General features: G+C 30.0%; 1 protein-coding gene across 3 annotated transcripts; it reads right to left on the bottom strand.

Annotated features, from left to right (window-relative positions):
• Positions 1-1,204: 1,204 nt before the first annotated feature.
• LOC131620495 (GPN-loop GTPase QQT1) lies at positions 1,205-7,720 on the bottom strand. Of its 3 annotated transcripts, none has more exons than XM_058891592.1 (12): positions 7,562-7,720; positions 7,286-7,403; positions 7,005-7,049; positions 6,817-6,896; positions 6,118-6,192; positions 5,885-5,988; positions 5,645-5,801; positions 5,449-5,536; positions 3,387-3,459; positions 3,175-3,306; positions 1,687-1,780; positions 1,205-1,518 (listed from the first exon to the last, which is right to left on the bottom strand). In XM_058891592.1, the coding sequence occupies exons 2-11, from the start codon at positions 7,375-7,377 to the stop codon at positions 1,724-1,726; spliced, it is 903 nt and encodes a 300-aa protein (XP_058747575.1). In that variant the 5' UTR covers positions 7,378-7,403; positions 7,562-7,720; the 3' UTR covers positions 1,205-1,518; positions 1,687-1,723. The 3 variants fall into 3 exon arrangements, with proteins under 3 accessions (XP_058747575.1, XP_058747574.1, XP_058747576.1); XM_058891591.1 differs by having other exon boundaries at positions 1,205-1,550; XM_058891593.1 differs by having other exon boundaries at positions 1,205-1,550; positions 7,286-7,397; positions 7,562-7,712.
• Positions 7,721-21,989: the final 14,269 nt, after the last annotated feature.

Here is a 21,989-nt window from a genome sequence, read left to right on the forward strand (position 1 = left end):
AAATAGATTAAGAATGGATGAAGTTTTTTGGAGGGTTTAGGTTATGGAGTGAAATGAGGAGAATTAAATAGTTCTTGTAGCAAGGTGGTATAAGCTGAATATTTTCATAAATCATTTCCAAAAATATCACTGAATGTTTAAATTTAACGTTCAAGTGTAAATATGATGTTTTCAGAGATGCATTTCGGAAACACCTTGAAATTTGATTTAGGATGTGTTCGAAGACGCATCTCCGAAGGACATTTTGGAGTTAGGATGCGCTCGAAAATACATCTCTGAAAAATATTTTAGGGTTTTCAGAAGAAAAAAATTCACCCCTACAAAGTGTACAAAGAAATTCCCTAAAATAATCTCATAATCGTGACACTTCAAATTGTTATTAATATCATAATCTATTTGTTAACTTGTGAGATTTATATATTTCTACTACCTTCAAAATTTTAATTTTTAAATTTCTTTTCTATTTTAAAATTAATTAATTTTTAAATAAAAATTAATAATTATAAACGGCATCAATTTAATATTTAAAAATAAAATAAATAAATATTACCATATCCAATTTGAAGAAACCCCCATTCATCAATTTTAACCGATTTGCACCAATTTTCAACAATTTAATCATATGACTAATCTAATAACTAGATCAGGTATGTTATTTCTTCGATTCAAGTCAATTTTTAAACCGTCGATGATTCAAATCAGTTTTTAAAACGTTGTCTAGGTTATACATGATACATAAATACCAATAGATTCTAACCAATATAATAAACTATTGTATATTTTAGATTTCAAACAAATATATAACAAACTTCAAAAAATAAAAATAAAGAGATTAAAAATAATACACTATCAGTGATTTACATTATCATTCAATAAAATTATAACATTCAGTCATGTTAACTTAAAAGTATGACTTGATAAGAATACTTGATAAGATTCACATTCCTGATTGATTAATAGTGTAAATATTTACACTGTCAATTCATATTGTTTTTTCCCAAAAACAAATACCAATAGTAATTAACATAATTATGTATTTTAAATTTATATAAAATTGCATGTTTGATCATTAATATATATATTTTATATCAAAAGTAAAATTCATGTTTATGATAAGTTATTAATACTCCTAGAGTCTATATATGTTATAGATGAGATAAATAACTAAATTATCATCTGCATTGCATAAAGAAATCAAGATATCTGTAAGCAACAGCATAAACTAATATTACAAAACACCTGAGATTCGTTTTAAAGTGTTAACCTCTCTTGGGAGATATTTTTTTCATATGCACCAACAAAAAATCAAATTCCCAACCAAATGCTTGCGAAATTCGAAGAATAAAACACTTGTGCTACACTGTTGATAAAATGATTGTCAAAACCATGACACGTTGCAAGGCTCTCAAAAACAAAAATTATAACTACACTAGAAGGAGGCAGGATTCTGTACAAAGTCAAGTCTAATAATGCAGTCATGGTTGTACAAGCTCTGCTGCTTCCCCGTCTTCGCAAAATCTTTAGCACCATAAGGATGAAAAATACAGAAACTGTCATGATAGTTCGTGTCAACAATGGGGATCACAGGCTATTAGTAATGTTCATATTGGTTTCAGAACTCGTACAAGCGCAAGCACAAAACAAGTTTACAGAATGAAGTGAAACTACCAGGTGGTTATTTATTACCTTGTAATGCTGCAAGAGAATAATCATCATTTCCACATCAATCATCATCAATACTTTCATCATCCTTCATGTACTTCTCTTGCACTGCTGCAACTGTAGATTGATGAGTTAAGGGAATCTCATAATTATTGAAAACTATAATATTGTGTGATCGCCAGAACATAGTTGAGAAACGTGCGATTGCCAGAACACTATCATCAGGTCTGAAATGCAATTCAAATATTACTGTTCTAATCCCTTTTATTTTGAATCATCCATGGACTTGAAAAGCCTCTTTCAGCATTTTTGAGGACTTAGATTGACCACTCAAATGTATCTAAAGTCTAAATAAAAACAATTGATAATTAATGAGACCTGAAATATGTCACCAAAAATTCTTCAAATGATATTGAGAGCAATGTCAAGATTTCTAAATCAGATTAACCATATATACAATGGACAACATATATATCATAAGCAAATGTTCAAAGGCTGGCCTTTTAACGTTCGATTGAAAAATAAGGGCAAACATGCCGCAGCCTACCTGAGCATAGTCACTAATCTTATTATGAAGTTTAAAAGATGCTGAGACAGCAAATAGTACACAATTTCATAGACAGCAAAAGTATGATTTTGATATAAACAAGAGAAAAATGTGTGTAATGCTGAAATGCACAGCTTTAACTCCACAAATGGGGCCTGCATTTCCTTTCCTTATTCAGTATAAAGCCGTTTTTTAACAACTGACTCGCGGATCTCGTAATCTTTCCATAACCATGGAAGAATAGCCTATAGTAGCGTGACAATCCTAAGAACTCTCTCAATCCTTTTGTATCTCTAGATGTAGGCCATTACCATATACACTTTGCAATGACCTATCAGAATAATAAGACCAGAAGCACCCATTTCCCCGGGGAAGAACCTGTTTCTCTACTCAGCCTACGAAAAAGAATCATCTGTATTTCTTATATCCTTTCCTCTTGTATCCATGTCCTTTTTTATTCTTTCAGTCAACTAACTATAACATTAGTTACTACCATAATTCTTGTAACAGTAGTTATAGTGTTTCATGTTTATAACGGTTGTCTACTAAACCACTTTATAGGCTAGTATTGGCTTACTATTTAAGGGTCTCGACCTAACATTATTCCGCCAACAAGAACATTTTCCAAAGAGCTTATACATAAATCCCTCAAGCTACAATCAGTAATTTCTGCCAACTAATGGAAAATAAATTTGGGGTTCATAATAGTGTAGAAGACATGTTTCCCAAGGAAGGCAACTTCTGAGTTTATAATACATACACTGTCTCTTTTGTTACTAGCAGACTTAAAAACAGTTCAAAAAGAGAATAAACAATCAAAGCAAGAATCTACTCAGATTAAAAGGGCAGAATTGTAATTCTGTTGATCAAATGCTGAGCAAGTGATGTTATTTATTATAGTTACTAATTGCAAGGTAAAAAGATAAATCAGTCAGAATAATCAGATGAGAAGGGGAAAAAGGATATCTATAATAATCCCAGTCAGTAGTTCCCATAGCAATCTTGCTAAACTCAACTGCACTTGCATCTATGCCAGCAAATATGTACCCGTTGGTTTTGTCTATCAGCTTCACTAAATTCCCTACACTTTCTTTGTCCTGTGAAAGAAAAATACAACTTAGAATTCTTCTGAACGTTTGATGTGAACAAATGAAAAACCTATGCAAATCTAACGTACCTGAATATCTAAGGTTGTAAAGTTCACAAGACTAAAGTGTTCAACGACATCACACAATTCCTTTGTGAGCTTTCTGCAAATATAATGCAAAAAAATTCTTAAAAAAACTTGCATAATAAAAAAAACTGTATACCCTAAGGATGAAATAGATAACATGACAGAATAATAACTTCTATTTGACCAGTTTAAGCCAACTTCAACCACCATTTCTAACTCTTCACTTCAGTTTTAAGGTTACCATTAGAGCTAGTCATATGGTGCACGAGTGAGATAAGTCTTGCATCATACACAAGTTAGATATCCGTTAACGCCATTGGATCAGTAAATCCTACAATTGGGTCAAATGAGATATGATGGGATCTACTGATCCAATGGTTAAAAACACACTTGTGCGTGGTGCAAGACTATTTTACTTATTTATGCACATTAGACGAAGCCAACTATTAGACACTAAACAATCAGGGAATTCAGTACATCAACAAACACACAATTTCACATCAGGACAATTTTAACAGCAGTAGTACACTATAATCATTACAAACGAGGAAAGTAAACAAATGGCTTGATTCCAATATACTTTTCAATGTCATTATAAGCTCCTACAGTAAAAGGAGCACCACAGTTCACAATAGAGAGATAACACAACTTTAACCGAATCAAGGAGTATTGCCATCTATTATCTATTCCATATTTTATATTAGTGTCTCTGATCTTCAAAATTCAAAATAAGTATCCTTGCTCGTTCTAGTTTCATGTTATATAGAATCTATCAATAAAACAAGGAAAATGATTATTAGTGAGAAAGTATGAAAGCAAGAAAGGCAAGAATTAAATCTCAACCATTCATTACTACCACTACCCCATGATTCCCATTAAAAAGGAAATTAAATTTAAAATAAATTTGAAATTATCCTCTAAAATAATGACAAGTATACATTCTCGTCTTTCTTGCTCAAATGATTCTTACTATATAACATTACTCATAAAACAACTTCGCAACATTTTAATATGTCATGAAATGCCCAGCATAAGACAAGAAAGATAACAAAATACAACCAGTGTTGTTAATATCGGATCGCGGAAAATATCGGGTCACCAAAAACCCGATATGAGAAATATCGGATATCGTAACGGGCAAATAGCGGAAACCATAAAGGCGGTTAAAATAAACATTTATATATAAAATAAAACATGAAAACATATAAAAGCTACTAACATAAACAATTATTAAAAAAGTTTTGATGCTTCACCGCCACTTTCCATACTATAACAAATGTATAAAAACAGAGGGTTTAAGGACTTGAAAACAGAGAACCCAATGGAATGGAATGAAAAAAAACTAGTTTGAGAAAACTAGAAGAAATGAATTAATATATGGTGATGGACTATGACTCCTATTAGTCCTATATATAATAACACCAATTAATATACCTCTTCACATTCACTTCTATTTTCGAGACTACCAAGATTATGTTAATATCCATACAGCTCTCCACTTTATTACTCCCTCTGTCTCGCAATAGCTGTCCTCTTTGCAATTTTGAGACGGAGGGAGTATTACTTTACCTCTTCACATTTTCACTTGATTAGTCTGCACCTCTTCACCCTTCACAGCCTACTTACTAATAATTACTGGCCACGTCTCCACCTCTTGGTAGCCTACTTTTTCCTTACACCTCTTCACATTCAATATTTCAATTATTTTTTAATATAACTTATTAAAAAAATGATCAGAAAAATATAAATTCTGATATGAACTTCAAAACCGGTATACTAGAAAACGGCCGAAATGCGGAGCGTCGCGGAATTGAAACGGAATATCGGATATCGTATCGGATAGGCAAATTCCGATATGAAAAACCGGTATATCGGCGATATAACCGATATTTAACAACACTGAATACAACTTAGAAAGGTACATTTTAAAAAGGACAAAGACCACAAGTTCTAACAAATACAAAACACTGCATTATTATGTCTCACTAAGAAACTTCAAAATCTAAAACTGCTACACTCAGAAGAATAGACAGTAGGTACAGAATCTCCACACAATAAATCACACCTGTACTTAGCAGAGCGAGGATCTTTATCGAGTTGGTGTTGCAAATACGACAAGTCTTGCACATCAGTATAAAAGTCAAGGTTGAAAGCTGCAACAATCAAATGGTAAAATCAATATACAAATTTGTCATCTAGTAACCAACTTTAAAGAAAATACACTTAAGTTAACCACTGAAATCTAAAAGCAATTACAGCACCTAACTTTCCATAGCTCTCAATTAAATCAATTTTTGACAAAACATTTATGTGGGGGAGTTCTAGATGTAGCATAGTGGATAAGGTTAGAAGCAATGCACTGATGTACTTCCCAGGGTCACTGCAAAGATGGGCATCAACCAAATGCACCGCTGTTAACTGCAAAGAAGAAACATACAGATTAGTTTTTTTATAATAAAACATGGTTTGACTCTAACAAGACGGGAAGAACCAAACTATACCCGTAAGTTTAATTTCTTTATGAGTTTCGTGATGACATTCTTGGCATTTGAATGAAGAAAAAATAGTTCCACTTGGCCAGGAAAATCAAAGAGTAAGTAATGATCTGAAACGTGAATAATATTGTCAGAACACTTGAGTAGTTTAGCTGAATAGGAATAATAGTAGTTAGTGAGAGTATTTAAGAATGATTTAGGATGTAAATCTACCAAATAGAGTATAATAATATAATAACCTTTCAGAAGAGGTTTCAGTTTTTCTTCCAACCAGTCAATATTTTTCTCTAGATAATCCATACAGTATACAAGACCTGCTTATACAACACAAGTGAAGCTTCAGAATATGCATACAGTAAGACACAAATAACTAATAAAAGGTAGTGTTGTCCTATTCAAAAGAAAATTGACTTGCATATTGAGTAGCTTGCTATATTTCTCGTATTTGTTCTAAATAGTAAACTTCAAAAATCCATCACCTATGAAACAGAGAGACCGGAACACAAGCAATAATTTACGAAAATTAAAGTGATTGAAAGTAACGACATTGTCAGTCTTGTGGTTCTAAAACACGGTCCGTTACCGCGAAAAATAGCGGCGACAAAACGGTATCGAAAGGTACCAATACCTATACCATTATTTACCGTTTTATAGTGAAAAAAATTGTGGTTAATTCACACCGCGACAACCGCAATCAGTATTGCAACACCCACAACACATGTACCAACCGAAACCACGAAAACCTTTACGCGACCGCAACGTGACCGTTATTTAAAACCTACCACACATTCAAATCTAAAGAATTGATGCTATGTATCATCACCCACGCCTACACTTCAAATATGCCATCACAGAGTACTATTGGTTGCGAAATCAAGGCGAGCAAAAAATTAACGATAAATAAAAACTTCAAATAAAAAAAAAAGCAATAGACTTACCTCCATTGGGACCAAGAGAATGTTCTATCATGACATCACTAAGTTTCACAAGATCCTCAATGTTCACAGCACAGTCATATCTATATTCATTATTAAGGTAAACCATATATCAATTAATTCAACTATATACAACTAAAAAAACCTATAAGAATAACAACAATGTTTGAAAGAGATAAAGAGGAGGATACGGTAATGAATCATTAGCTGGATCCAAGTTGACAATAGCAACCTTCCTGCAATAGGAAAGCAAAATACAAAGGCAAATTCAATACCCAAGTCAATAGAATCCTCTATAGCACTTACACCTCTGAAAAAATATGTTTCCTTGTAATTACATTTAATTTATTATAAATTTCAAATTATTACTGGTATACGTATCAGTGTCAATGTCGTATTTCCAGTGTCCGTAGAGATCAAAAAACCCTAAATTTAAGTAATAAGATAACATATTCTAAAGAGTAAAGGTTACCTTCCAATTAGATTGAGGAACTGAGACATGCCATTACAGTATGTTGTTTTTCCAGAGCCAGGAGGACCAACTACTACTTGACCAAACACCATTTTTCTTCCTACCTTTCAATCTTGAGCTAGTAATAACAATAGTAAGTAAAAATTAACCATATAAATTTTCAATTGCACAAAAACTTATTCGATTTTGTATTTTGAGAAAAAACAATAAGTTGGGGTTTTAGGGCTCTTGAGAGGGATTGAGGAAAAAATTGATGCGGGAGAGTGAGGGACTAACCTTCTGTTGGAGAGGGAGGAAGACGAAGTGAAAATGGTGAGTTAACTCCTTGCTCGTGAGGAAGAAGATACTGATTGACTCACCGCGACCGAGTTGGTGACTCAGTAGAAAAGAAACAGTGAAGTAGATATGTGCTATAACTTTTATCATGGTTAGAGAATTTAATTATATATTTCTCGGCTAAAATGTAGATATATCTTACTCAATTTTATCTACTACTATAATAAAAAAATTGAAACCTAATCTTAAAGTAATTTATGAATTGATCAATTTTTAGGGTTAAAAACGTCATTATGGAATTTTTAAATTTTAATAAATTAATTTAGTCAATATTAATCATTTTTATTCAGATTAATCATTAAGATTTATGTTCCATAAACCTTATCAACAACTCTCCTATTCAATAAAATGCACGTTCCAAAAAGAAAACAATCTCATGCTTGCTGCTCTGCACATTCAATGAGCGGCTAAATTCAATTCTTTTTGTTGAGGGCTGTGCAAGTAATACATTGATATTCCAACCTATTGATTCATTACTATTGAACACAATTGTTGCATTAGAAATACATCAAAAACCTTTGGAGTCCCCATTCATTTCATTCATTCAACCTATTGATTCATTACTATTGTACCTACTAATTATTTCTTCTATTTTTCTTCCACGGCCTTTCAGCTTTTCATCATTCATTCTTCTCTACCACGACTATTTCGTTCTCCATTTTCATTGTTCTTTGCAGCGACTTTTTCATTGTTCTTTGTCCTTCACCTTTCTCTGTTCTATGCAATGACAATCAACCGTGCAACGATTAATTCAACGTTCGAGTTATTCTTCACTTCACTGTTCGCTATACTTCGTCTCTTCACCATCGTCGTATCTTTTCGACGGTCCTCTATTTACCATTACTTTGACAATCTTCGATAAAGGGAAGCTAAACACAAATTATTAAATTTGTTTCATTCGTTTGGTCTTTATCTGTTTAATTTTTATAATACAATAATTTTGTGTGGTGGTATTTTTTGTTGTTATGAAATGCACTGTAGATGTTTGATAATCATGTTTAAATCATGTTATGGATCTTTAACTAAAGTGTAAATCATGTTTAACTAAAGTGTAAATCATGTTTGAAATGCACTTTTGTTATCATCTATTGTTATAGATCTTTAACTAAAGTGTAAATCATGTTTAAACTCCTATCTAGTTCTTAATTTGTGAATGACATCAAATTGATTCTTTAGTGAGAAAGCAAAGATGCTCAAGCTGATTTTTTTTAAATCTGAGCCTTAATTTTCATTAGATATTTTAAATTTAAATTTTCAAGTTAATCTTAATATGTTCTTGCTTAATCCCTAGGCTGCACAAGAGCATATCAAGAACCCGGGGCTGATGGACAAGATCCAAAAGACGTGTATGGTATTGGGGAACCCTTAAGAGTAATTTCTCGATTATGCACCTTCAGTATATTTTACAAAACTTTAACCTATATATAACTTTCTGTAACTTTTTTATCCTCATAGATATTTAAGATCATGTTGAAGTTTATGAAATTCTAATTTTTTTTATTTTTTTTTTTGTTTTTTAAGTTCGTTGTGAAACATGGAGACGAATAAATTGGTTGCTGTTAAGAAGATAGTGAATAATTTTCATAATCACATGCATGTGGAGCGTACTATTTGATTTGTATTTGGAATTTAAATTTTCTTTCTGCATCTTCTTTTTCATCTTCATTCATATATCTACCATTCTGCCATGTCGTCAAGCATACAAATCCTATCCAAGGTATTCAGCCTTACCCTCAATCAAACAAATTGTGTCGTCCAACAAATAAACCCTCAACAAACAAACCTTATCCAAGGTATTTCGTTGTGTTGTCCAACAAACAAACCCTATCCAAGGTATCTTTCTTCCAATTAGTTTGTTTATCCAAGGATTATTTATTTTGCAGAGTTGTTATTCTCTAAATTGTTGAAGATAATGTCAAATTTATTGTGTCTGAAGAGAGGGATTTTCTTCGGACCTTTTTGTTTATCTAAATTTAATTAATGTTGTGAGCTCTTTCTGTCACAAAATGAAAAGTTGTGTCACATGAACTCCTTATTATCCCATATTATCTAACATACGTGAATTACTATGCTTTTGTGTCATTCATCACCCATACATGATAAAGTATTACCATTATGGAGTTTGAGATCAATATGTCTGAAATGCCAATTCGAAAGAAAAAGTAGTTGAATCTACGGATACCGTCATTCAAAAGTTTTGCCAATTTAAGTCATCTGATACTTTTGATTCTTTTCCTGTGTATTTAATAAACATCATTTTGTTATAAATGAGTTTGAGTTGAAGTAATATATGTTTGAATTTTTTTAATCTTGATGTAAATTTGATGGGAGACTAATTTTCATATATTGTCATGAAGTGTATATACAGTGAATAAAGAGGCTTATTTGAATGGACCTCAACACTTTGAGCCGTATTTAGAAGATCTCGAGATTGCAGCCATTTGTGCCTTTCTGGAATTACAAACTCTTGGAATGAACTCCTCTTTTTAATTCTACTCACAACATACAAATTTTATAGCTTTTGTAAATTATTAATAATCGGATATGGTTTTAATTTTATTGTACAAAGACTTTTTTTTTTGCCCAATTAGGTATGCGGTTGCAGTAATTAATGATAGAATGTCATTGCATGATAAAGGTTGCTCCTACTCAATAACAAAATACATAGTTGGATACTTTAATTTTGAATTTGGCATCTTCTCACTGAACACTTTTATCTATTTAGTAGGATTGCGACAATGAGTAAGAATTGTTCTATAACAATAAAATAAAATTAGCTGTTCTTAAAAATAGAAATTATAATATGTGAACACCAACCAATTTCAACACTGTATATTCACCATACACTATTCTCTCTATTATAAAATGTTTTGTAATTTATGTCTATATTGACAACAACTTGCTATGTCATATAATAAGTTATGACTTAAATCAAATAGAGTAAAAAAGCAACCTTAAAGACAATTTGGTTTAAAGACAATGGATGTGCTTATTTATTTATGTATTTAATCTCAAAGTTGCTCATTCCATCATATTTGATGTGTTGCTATTTTGTATTGTGTTTACTTCTTGATATGTTTTCTTCCATTTATTGTTGTTACGTGATTGGATGGGGACCGAGTTCCGTCGAGATTGTGGAAGCACTCTGCAGGATGACAGCTTCGAAGGTGGTTCGATGGCAGCACTCTAACAATCAACTGTGGTTTTACGACAAAGTCCCAACAGTCTACAGGGGTCAGGATGATGTTATGTATATTTATTTTAATTTTAATATTTATATAAACAAAGGATCATTGTATAGTTAATGAATCAATCAAGTTTGGAACCATATTCAACTATGTATATAAGTGCTTAAGCTAAAGCCAAAGTGTGTTTATAATTCAGCTTTATGCTGGATTTGCTTAAAATTTGGTACCTAACATGATGGAGTGAATTGACATGTTTAGTATTTGATTCTCACTCTATTTTTTCAAATTTATATTTATTTGTCTACATACTGTTACATTTGTTTTGCTTCTTAAATGGTTCAATATATATTTTCAAATTTATTTTTATTAAATAGTTTGTGTGGAGCAAAAGTAAGTGGTTGACACCATCACAGTTTAATGAATAAGCAAACCAGTTGTCTTTTCTGAAAACACATTTTTCAAACATCGGGTCTCTGAAAAAATGAAAGTGATTAAATGCAATAGAGTGGGTTGGTTGTTGGTAGAGAAAATACATTATCATGCTGTTTAAAGATGCTTTTTTAGATTTCGTGGAAGTTGAATGAAAATCATACTCTGGATGTTAGTTTACAGGAATGATTGCATCTAAATTTCGAGTTCATAATAGGACTATCGCAAGTGCTGGAACATATGCCAATAATTTTTGTGTCGTTTCTGCAATAGGAAAAAGAAAAGCAATAATCCATGCGGCTGTAGCATGAGACGGGACTGTAATGACGGAATTCAAAGGCCTTTCATTAAAGTAAACCACTGATTGTATTGTACATTAGCACACATCGAACCAGTGCTATTAGTTTGATTATTATGTCTGCTGCAGGTGAAGTTGCAATGTCTTATAATACAACAGGTATCTTTAGGACATGTGCTACTGGAGATGGCTATTCTAAAGTTGCAATTTGACAAGATATTAAAATTGAGTTATTTAGACACTCTTCTAATTTCTAAACTTAATCTGCTGTGACATTTTTGTTGATGATTCATGTATGTTTATATCATACATATATGTATTTACTTCTGATTATAATTAGGAATTACTGCATAAAATATTGGATGTAAATCTCATTGTTCATTTCATTTGTTAAACAGTAAATTTATACATATTGAATGAGGTTGTCGTGGATTGTAATCAATGTAGGAACAAATAACAAATTGGGAAAAGAAAAATCATCACAAGTATGAAAAAAAAAGGAAGAGATGAATGACCATAATTTTGTTAACGAAGAAAGAGGGGGTGAGTTTTATGATTCTTTTTAAAGGTAGTAAAAATACAAGGATGTAATTCATGCATCACAAGCAGCTTTTGAGTCAGCTGCATTATGTTGCAACTGCTACTAGAGCAACATTAGAACTTGCAAGATAGCGAGATGTTTATGCTGATGAGGAATAAGAAAGCTGGAGAGTTAGAGAAAGCATATTTTTAATTCAAATTTAGATGCTGGTGAGATTGTTGATTTAGTGGATGAAGAAATTAAGCTTGATTATATTAGTATTAAGAGTGGATGATTTAATTTTTGCAAGATAGATAAGCATGTATTGCCTCAATAATTAATTTTTTGTTTCGTAAGTTATCCTTGCAATTTTTTTTTTGTGTATTTTGGTTCCTATGAACAATATGGTTAGTATTTTAAAAAATAAATTAAATTGACTATTATTACATATTAATCATGCTTCATTCAAATAAATTTTAATTATATTTTATTCAAATAATTTGTAACTTCACTAATTTATTTTATTATTTTTTTCTAACTTCACTAATTTGTAACATTTTTTTATTAATGTGTATATCTTTTATATATATATATATATATATATATATATATATATATATATATATATATATATATATATATATATATATATATATATATATATATACTTAACCATCAATATACTATATTTATTTACTATTTATAACGATATTGTGTGATCTATGGTGCACGGATAGATGATAATTTAATTCTTTTTGCATTTTATATACATTTTTAACCATCAGTTTACTATATTAATTTACTATTTATAACGACATTGTACGAACCGTACGAACGCACAGGTAAATGATTTCTTAATTATTTATTTTACTTTTCTACTAAAATATACATTTTTCGACGGGACAAAGCTACTTAATCTGTATATATTTTATTTACATTTTTAACCATCATTATATTATATTTATTTACTACTGATAGATGACTACTTAATTATTTCCTTTATTTTTTATATGTACATATTAACCTATAACTAACATTTTTGAAAAAAATAAATCTATTAAATATATTGAAATTTTTATTTGAAATAAGTGAAAAAGATTTCAAATATTTATAATAAAATAGGGGTATGAGTGACAATGAACAAAATTTGGACAAAAAAAATTTGGTACCTGTTACCAAATCAAATAAATATAATCACATATATTATATTTATTTATTATTTATAACATTGTGCAATCTGTACGTACGCACGGGTAGATGACTACTCATGGTAGATATGTAACATTATTGTATGATACGTGTGAACGCACGGGTAAATAACTACTTCATTATTTCATTTTTTCTATACTAAAAAAATATATTTCTAACTAGATTAAATTAATATTTATATAACAATTATAATTTCAAATGTTTTTTTTAATTTGCGTATCTTTTATATTGTTATGAATATTTATGTTAGTGGATGTCCATCCATCTCCTAGGTTTTCATCTTCCTATTCCATACTTAATATGTGTTTAATATGTGTGATTTTCTATCTCCCTTGAGTCTTATAAATAGAGATTCATATTACAATGTAAAGCACACTTGAAAGAAGATGATAATACAGTATTACTTTTTCTCTTCTCTTTCTCTCTTTCATCTCTATATTGTTTTGGTTAATTTCATAACACGTTATCAGCACGAAACTCTACCGTGTGAGCGATTTTATGTTCAATTTGCATAATCATGTTTCTTCTCTTTCGAGTAAGTTTTTAAGATTTTTCTTCATCTTATAGATTAAATTTTAGCATGCTATTCTATTATTTTTTTTGTATAAGATTTCATTGGAAATTTTGTTTAGTTAACACAATTATATATTTTGAAGTTGTCTATCATCGATAAGTTCTTGAAGCATCCCTGAAGGATTGCATGAATAACGTGCATCCTGAAGGATTATAAATATTATTATTTTTATTAGTAAACGATTTGTGATTGAGTTCCTGAAGAACTACAAAATGTGATTGAGTTCCTGAAAAACAATAAAAAAATTGTGATTGTGATTGAGTTTCTGAAAAACTACACAAAAAAAAAAATCTCTCTTAAACTAATATTTAGATATCTCAAGAGGATTACTTAAAGAATTATTTTTCTTAATCGATGTGAATATTTGTGACATGACTTTGAAGGGATTTTTTTTGAGCTTCCTAGAAGGATTATACAAGTAATTGTTTCTCTTTATCACTACGAAGATCATTTGTGATATATAATTCCCGAAGAGTTAAAGTTTTAAAATAAGGATTTCTCACACCTTAAAATATTGTATCTATAATATTAGAAGAATTTCATCATGATATTAATGAATCCCAGAAGGATTGCATCTATACTAATAACATATCCCTGAAGGATTGCACAAAGAATAATTTTTCTTGACCGTTGTTTATGGAAATAGTTAGTGATGTGATATTTGTAGAACTAAAGATTAATATTAAACTATCTCCAAATTATTGTTCAAAGATTGAGTTTAATCGATTATTGTGTTTATAATAATTGATGAATTCCAGAAGAATTCAACGTTCAATCACCTTTAAAAGGCCACATCTATAATATTATTGAATCCTAGAAGGATTGTATCAATTATGTTAAAAATCTAACAAAATGATTGCTTAGATAATATTATCGAATTCTAAAATGATTGAATCAATAATATTGAAGTATCCCAGAAGGATAATTTTGAGGTATGATTTTGAGGATGACCTTCATGCATCCCAAAAATATTGCAAGAGTAATATTAAAATATCCTTGAAGGATTTCATAAATTTTTGTTGTTGTATCGATCTAAAAATTTATAATTTGTAATACGCTCATAAAAAGATTGTTATTCCAGAAGAATAACACAAATAATTTTAACGCATCCCAGCAGGATGGTTATATGTCTTCGATCATTATTTATAACAAATTATTTATATAGTTACTGAAGATCTTATCAAACATCCCTGAAGGATAGTAAAACAACATTATTATATGATGATATGATTTTGTACAATTTTGATAATTATATGTTAATATGTGCATATGCGTGTGTATGATTAAAATTATTAATCATGGGTACTATTATATTGGTTTTGAATATATTGTCAATCATTACACAAATTAGATATAGTTCTTGATGCTCCAAAATTTGGATAATCAGTGTTTAATTTATGTACTCAATTGTAATACCTCATATTAAACAAAGTCTTGCTGATACAATTTCTTTATTCATATTATTTCTAAATATTGATATTTTAACAAGAGAATTAAAACATTGCAATCTATTAAAGAATATATCAATAGTCTAAAGTTTCTACATATTTTAAAGTTGTTATAATAGTGCTTAGATTTCTCATATAAATCTTAATTATACTATTCTTTTCTTTTTACAAGTACAGTGTATGGATGACATTTGTTAGTCTATCTTAAAGGCACACGAAAGTAATCTCATATTTTGATAGAGTAGAGATTCGAATGAACTTTAATTCTTTATATTTTCTTTTTGTGTGTTTTCTTTATGTCTTGCCAAATATTTTTTCGTCATAGATAATTCACATGAATTATATTGGAGGTATTAAATATCTTTATATTACACAAATGAATTTGGACATAAAATGTATAATAGAAAAGCTATCGGCTTTTCCCTCGGGCTTGTACTACACTTATATTAGTACAATTCAAGTACATGTCATTGTAAACCAGTAGTTTACAAATTACACTTCAATGTGTCCTTGGTAAAACCGGTTGGGTCATCTCGGATTTAATATGATGCGAATAATTTGTATTGAAGAACCAGAAGTTTCTTCAATCCAGTCAATTTTTGTGTGTTTCTAAAGGAAAATAAAAATTTGAGAAATTACGATTTTATGACATTAATTATTGCATCGACTAAAATATCATGCATATGTCTCTACTCACAACCAGAAGTTTGTGAAATTATTTTCTCAACTAATTAGACTAAGATCTTGTTTTCTGGATTTTTTTTAAAAAAAATCCTGTATAAGTATCACATATATTATTAAAATTGATATTGAATATCATATAATATATGTTCATAAAAAGAAAATGGACCCGAAGATCCATATTCTTTAGACATCTAAAGTTAATTATATGGTTGATACTTATGAGATTATCAATTCTAAATTATATATTTGAAACACCCAAAGTATGATATTAAGATATTTATTCGCATTAAGCCAACAAGATACTATATCTCAGTCTTCCCTAATTTATTCTAATACTTCTCATCTAAGTGAACATTTGGATGTGTTGTGTATATTTCAATTGCTCCAATATAATACATTAAGATGAGTCATAAAAGAATATTGGAAAAATATAATTAATATGACTCTCAATTTTGAGGATATATTTTGAGAAAATAATCAAATACTTGATTGCAGCCCAGTAGGCTGATTATCACTTGATAAATTAATTTTCCCAATATTAGGGGGAGGGAATAAGCAGCTGAAATCATGAACAAGAAGTTCAAATGAACAACTGAAATCATGAACAAGAAGTTCAAATGAACAATTTAAAATAAACTGTTGTCTTGATCCTCGTACAAATCAATATGAACCAAAAGTTCAAAATATTATTCATTTGCAAAGTTTATGAAATAAATTATCAGCTGATAATACTCCACTCAAAGTGGATTCTCTTATTGGATAATATAATATTACAAATGAGTTGTTGTTGCGCCTGAAGCGTGGTATGAAAGTCGGTTCCAATGTTAAAAGTCCTCTACTAAGAAAAGAAACTAAAGATGACCCAAGTGAGGATATGAAAATACTAAGAGCACTTTGACCTAATTTAATTTTCAGTTCCAGAAGAACAAACCAAGTACTTGAAATATGAAATAAAGAGATCTCGATAAATTATGTCATGAATGAAATGGAATGGAACCGAAATTGAGATAACCAAATAAAGTCAATATTGACAATGTCGTTGTATACAATATAGCGCTAAAAGTGATCAAAGATAACGAGGATCATGAGTCAAAGTATATTAAAGATTATAGACTAAGTAAGAATTGGCCAAAATAAATAAATTCAATTGAAGAATTAAACTTACTTTACAAGTGACTCACTTTTGGACCTGTAGTCCAAACACCTCAAGGTGTAAAACTAATGTGATATAAATGAGTTTTTGTGAAAAATAAAAATAAGAATGATATAAAGTTTGATTTATTGCTCAATGATTTTCACAAAGACCTAAGATTGATTTTGATGAAAACATATTCACCTGTAGTGGATTCAATCGATTTTTGATAATTAATTAGCCTTGTAACACATGAAGGACTTAATTCGAACATGATGGATGTTATGACATCTTATTTATATGGTTCACTTTATAGTTACATTTACATGAAACTTCCTGAAAGGTTCAATATACTAGAGGCGCATAATTTTGGATCTCGAGAAAACTACTCCATTAAATTGAACAAGTTTCTCTATGGGTTGAAACAATTTGGACGCATGTGGTATAATCACCACAGTGAATATTTACTAAAGGATGGATATACAAATAACTCAATTTGTCCTTGTATTTTCATAAAATGATGTGGAAAAGTATTTGCAATAATAGTTGTCTATGTGAGTGACACAAGTATTATTGGAACTCCTAAAGAGCTTCTAAAAGCTATAAATTCCTTAAAGAAAGAGTTTTAGATGAAGGACCTAGGAAAATTAAAAATTATGTCTAGGCTTACAAATTGAGAATTTGGACAATGGAATATTTGTATATCAGGAAGATTATATAGAAAAGTGTTGAAACACTTATATATGGACAAATCCCATTCGTTATCTACTCTAATGATTGTTATATCATTAAATGTAGAGAAAGATCCTTTCAGGCCTCAAGAAAATGATTACAGAAATTGTTTGGTCCTGAAGTACCATATCTTAGTGCAGTTGGAGCACTAATGTACCTTGCTAATTATACACATCATGATATATCATTTGAGGTCAATCTACAAGTAAGATAGAATTATTCACCTACACGAAGAAATTGGAAAGCGGTCAAACATATACTTTGTTATCTTAGAGATGCAGGTTACTTGTCAAATTCTCACAATGGTAGATCAGAAAGAGGTTATTTGTTTACATATAATGGTACAACCATTTCTTGGAGATCTATGAAACAACTCATGGCAACAGCTTCATCAAATCCTGCATAACTATTAGCACTACATGAAGTCACTTCGAAGAAGACATTTTAAGCAACGACTACAAAGAATATCGTCACACGTATAAATGTTTGCATGAGGGGGAGAAATACATATGTTTTTCATTCTTTTTCCCTTCACCATGGTTTTGTCCCACTGGGTTTTCCTGGTAAGGTTTTTAACGAGGCAATTCACATTCAAAGGATATCGTACTCTTTTTCCTTCACTAGAATTTTTCCCACTGGGTTTTTTCTAGTAAGGTTTTAACGAGGCATATCCTCAATGGACATCCAAGGGGGGGTGTTATGAATATTTATGTTAGTGGATGTCCATCCATCTCCTAGATTTTCATCTTCCTATTCCATACTTAATATGTGTTTAATATGTGTGATTTTCTATCTCCCTTGAGTCCTATAAATAGAGACTCATATTACAATGTAAAGCACACTTGAAAGAAGATGATAATACAATATTAGTTTTTCTCTTCTCTTTCTCTCATGCATCTCTCTTTCATCTCTATATTGTTTTAGTTAATTTCATAACATATATATATATATATATATATATATATATATATATATATATATATATATATATATATATATATATATATATATATATATATATATATATATATATATATATTTATTGTCCATTGTTATATATTTATTTATTATTTATATCGACTTTGCGTGACCCGTGCGAACGCACGGGTCCTTTACTAGTTGTTAAGTAAATATTATAACAATATATATGCTTTTCCTAAATATTATTTATTGATATTTTTATAATTATATTAAATTCGTAATTAAATATAAATTTAAATAATTATATATAGAAAATAATCTTTTAATAGATTTTTTATTCATAGAACATGAAAATTGTAAATAGGAAAAAAAACTAGTTGATGAGACACACTCAATTTTCAATTTTTGTAGTTATTCCGCGAGGAAATCAGAATTAATCGGTGATTAATGGAGATAGATTGCAATGGTGGACATGAGATTCTGGTATGGTGGAAGAGGGTTGTCTTGCTAAATTAGCATTTTAACGCTCAAATCAGTATGAGAGTAAGATGAGTGAAGGAAATTTGAATTCAAAAAGTACTTGAGTGATGGCGTGTTTCACTTCTTATATAGTAGGGCAATTATAACAACTTGTTAATCGTTGGGTGTGGAATGCGGAGATCCATCTGATGGATCTGGGACTAAGATCGCATGCACTCTAGTATAAGATAACATACATGTTCTACAATGGATCATTAAGATCTTTGGGCTGCAGTTATTTTTCATTCTCGTTGGCACTGAACAATTGCTCTAAGCTCATGCCTCTGCTTTGTAGGGTAGGGGCTTTGTTGTGTTTGTCCTCTTTTGTAGATTGTTGTCCGACTTGAGTGAAGAGACGTGATGTGACGTCATTGTCATGGGAAATTCGCACCATAAAAGTACCTCGTACTCTAGATGTCTTTTCGCATGCTTTATCATGATGACATTTGGGAACTAGTGTACTTAAATATTTTTCTGAAGAAATTTGAACCGTTGATAGTGCATATTTCCTCTCTTTTGGTAAGACATTGCACGATCTTTTTAGAACAGGTATACATTTTCTTTGTCGGTCACCCTTGTTCTTTCGTCATATGCATTCTCGCAACATACTATTTTTCTTAAATGAGTGAAGTGGTGGTACCCACCATGCATTAAAAAGCGAAGGGAGATGCTTCTATTATAACACCCAGAAATTTTTGAATAATGATTTAACCGAGTTTTAATAATTACTAGTTAGAGACCCGTGCTGTCGCACGGGTGCATTATTTATGGTGTAGTATATAAAATGGAAATTTATCATTTAAAAAAAATTTACTAATAAGATATTAGTAGTATGAAAAATAGGTTCTAAGTTAAAATAAATGTAATAATTTGATAGTGACCCGTAAGATAAAAAATTAGTTGTTTGAATGACTTAGTATTATTTAATTTGATAAAATATATTTTTAATAATAAACAAAAAATATGACTAAAAATTAATGATAATAAACAAAAAAACATCATTAAAAATATTGAATTAATACATTTTAAAAAAGTGAATATAAAGGATTGTTCATTAAAATAGTGATTATAAAGGATTGTTCATATGGTTACATATAATAAAATACAATATAAAACTAATTAAAATCCAATATGTCTTATGCTATGTGAGAACTATAATACATGCTCAGAAAAATTATAATGAGCCTAAAAAGATAAAATACAAAATTTCCTAGATGTAATACCTGTCAAGTTGACATCATTAGAAAGACTACTCATCAAATATTTGGTAGAATCTAGGCAATTGAAAGAATTTCTACTATGATATGCAAAACAAAATAGTAGGTGGATTGACTTTGATAAAAGAAGTTTATTATACATCTCTCGTATCAAGTCCACGCTTTATCTTATGCCTCAGACAATTTCCCATGTTTCCATCCAATCCCGCAGCAAAGGAAAATTCCAATATTGAGTAACCTAAAAGGACCATGAATGAAAAACAGAATTACAACTAAAAGTTATAGATACAATAGATGGGGTGCCAGTCATGGGAAGTTTCTATCGCAGTACAATTTTGGAAACTGATCCATTTACTAAAGATACAAATTCTGAATCAAGAATAGGTATGATATTACATGAGATTACTCCCTTAACAATTCAAGATCTAATAATTCAAAACATTTTAGTGAGATTATTAATACTAAATGTGTTTTCCTTTTAAGTCTACTTAAAACATTATAGTGAGATTATTAATATCAATGTCTTTTTTGAATACTCACTGCACGCAACCAGATAGTAGTTTTCTGTTATAAGAAAATATTATTTTAGATGATAGCAGTAACCTTTAACAAACTTGGATACAAAGTAAGAGCAAGTTGAGCATGACACATTAATTGAAACTGCTGCATTTGCAACTGATGCATTTTCAATTATTGTTCTTTCACTTCAATCTACTGAGTCTAAAATTCAGAAATGAATATATAATTATCAATGACTACTCTATTTAATGAGATAAAAACAATATTATTTAAGGGAAGGATAACTATTAAGTGAAGGCTCATGAATTTTTTTTGTATCTAGCATCATTAAAACCAAATGAAGAGAAGAGAGGTACCTCTAAATATGCTGCAACATTTTCAGAATGTTTCTCATTTGTCCTTGCAATAAAAATATCCCAGAATACAGACGACCACTAAAAAGTAGATTCATGAAACCTCTTATGCTTTAAATTTAAAAGACATGTCAAAAGTAGTGAAAATGGGTTAATCCTTTAAAAGACCTGTCAAAAGTAGTGCAAATGGGTTAATCCAGAAACATACCTACAAACTCCAACCATTCAAAATATGTAACCAAGTTGTATATGTAAAATGACATTGAAAAAAATTGTTCACATATTTCCTCAATTATCCGCATAAGAGTCATCTAAAATATCATTTTTATAGAAAAATTAGCCTCACTAATAATAAGACAACGCATTAAAGAAATCAAGACCGCATAAAATATGGTCGGTTAGTTCTTTAGTAAGAAGCAGTCATCAAGTGTTCCAGTATGTTTTGCCCAAAGTGACATCTTATATCCATGGATCTACAGTACCCAAAGTAATCCAGTCATATTATAACATACAATGATGGAGTCAAACATATATGCAGAAAAACAAAAATCAAAGAGACACCAATGAAAACTGTAAGGCCAAATCATTAAGAATCTTTAGACCAAATACATAACATGATTTTATG

Source organism: Vicia villosa, linkage group LG7, assembly GCF_029867415.1.
Source record: "Vicia villosa cultivar HV-30 ecotype Madison, WI linkage group LG7, Vvil1.0, whole genome shotgun sequence".
Classification (NCBI taxonomy): Eukaryota; Viridiplantae; Streptophyta; class Magnoliopsida; order Fabales; family Fabaceae; genus Vicia; species Vicia villosa.

Excerpts from the sequence above, each read along its gene's own strand:
- LOC131620495 (XM_058891592.1), bottom strand. The coding sequence starts at position 7,377 with ATGGTGTTTGGTCAAGTAGTAGTTGGTCCTCCTGGCTCTGGAAAAACA. Across the intron at positions 5,802-5,884 it reads TAAAGAAATTAAACTTACGG|TTAACAGCGGTGCATTTGGT; the intron begins GTATAGTTTGGT and ends TCTTCTTTGCAG. Across the intron at positions 3,307-3,386 it reads TTACAACCTTAGATATTCAG|GACAAAGAAAGTGTAGGGAA; the intron begins GTACGTTAGATT and ends TTTCTTTCACAG.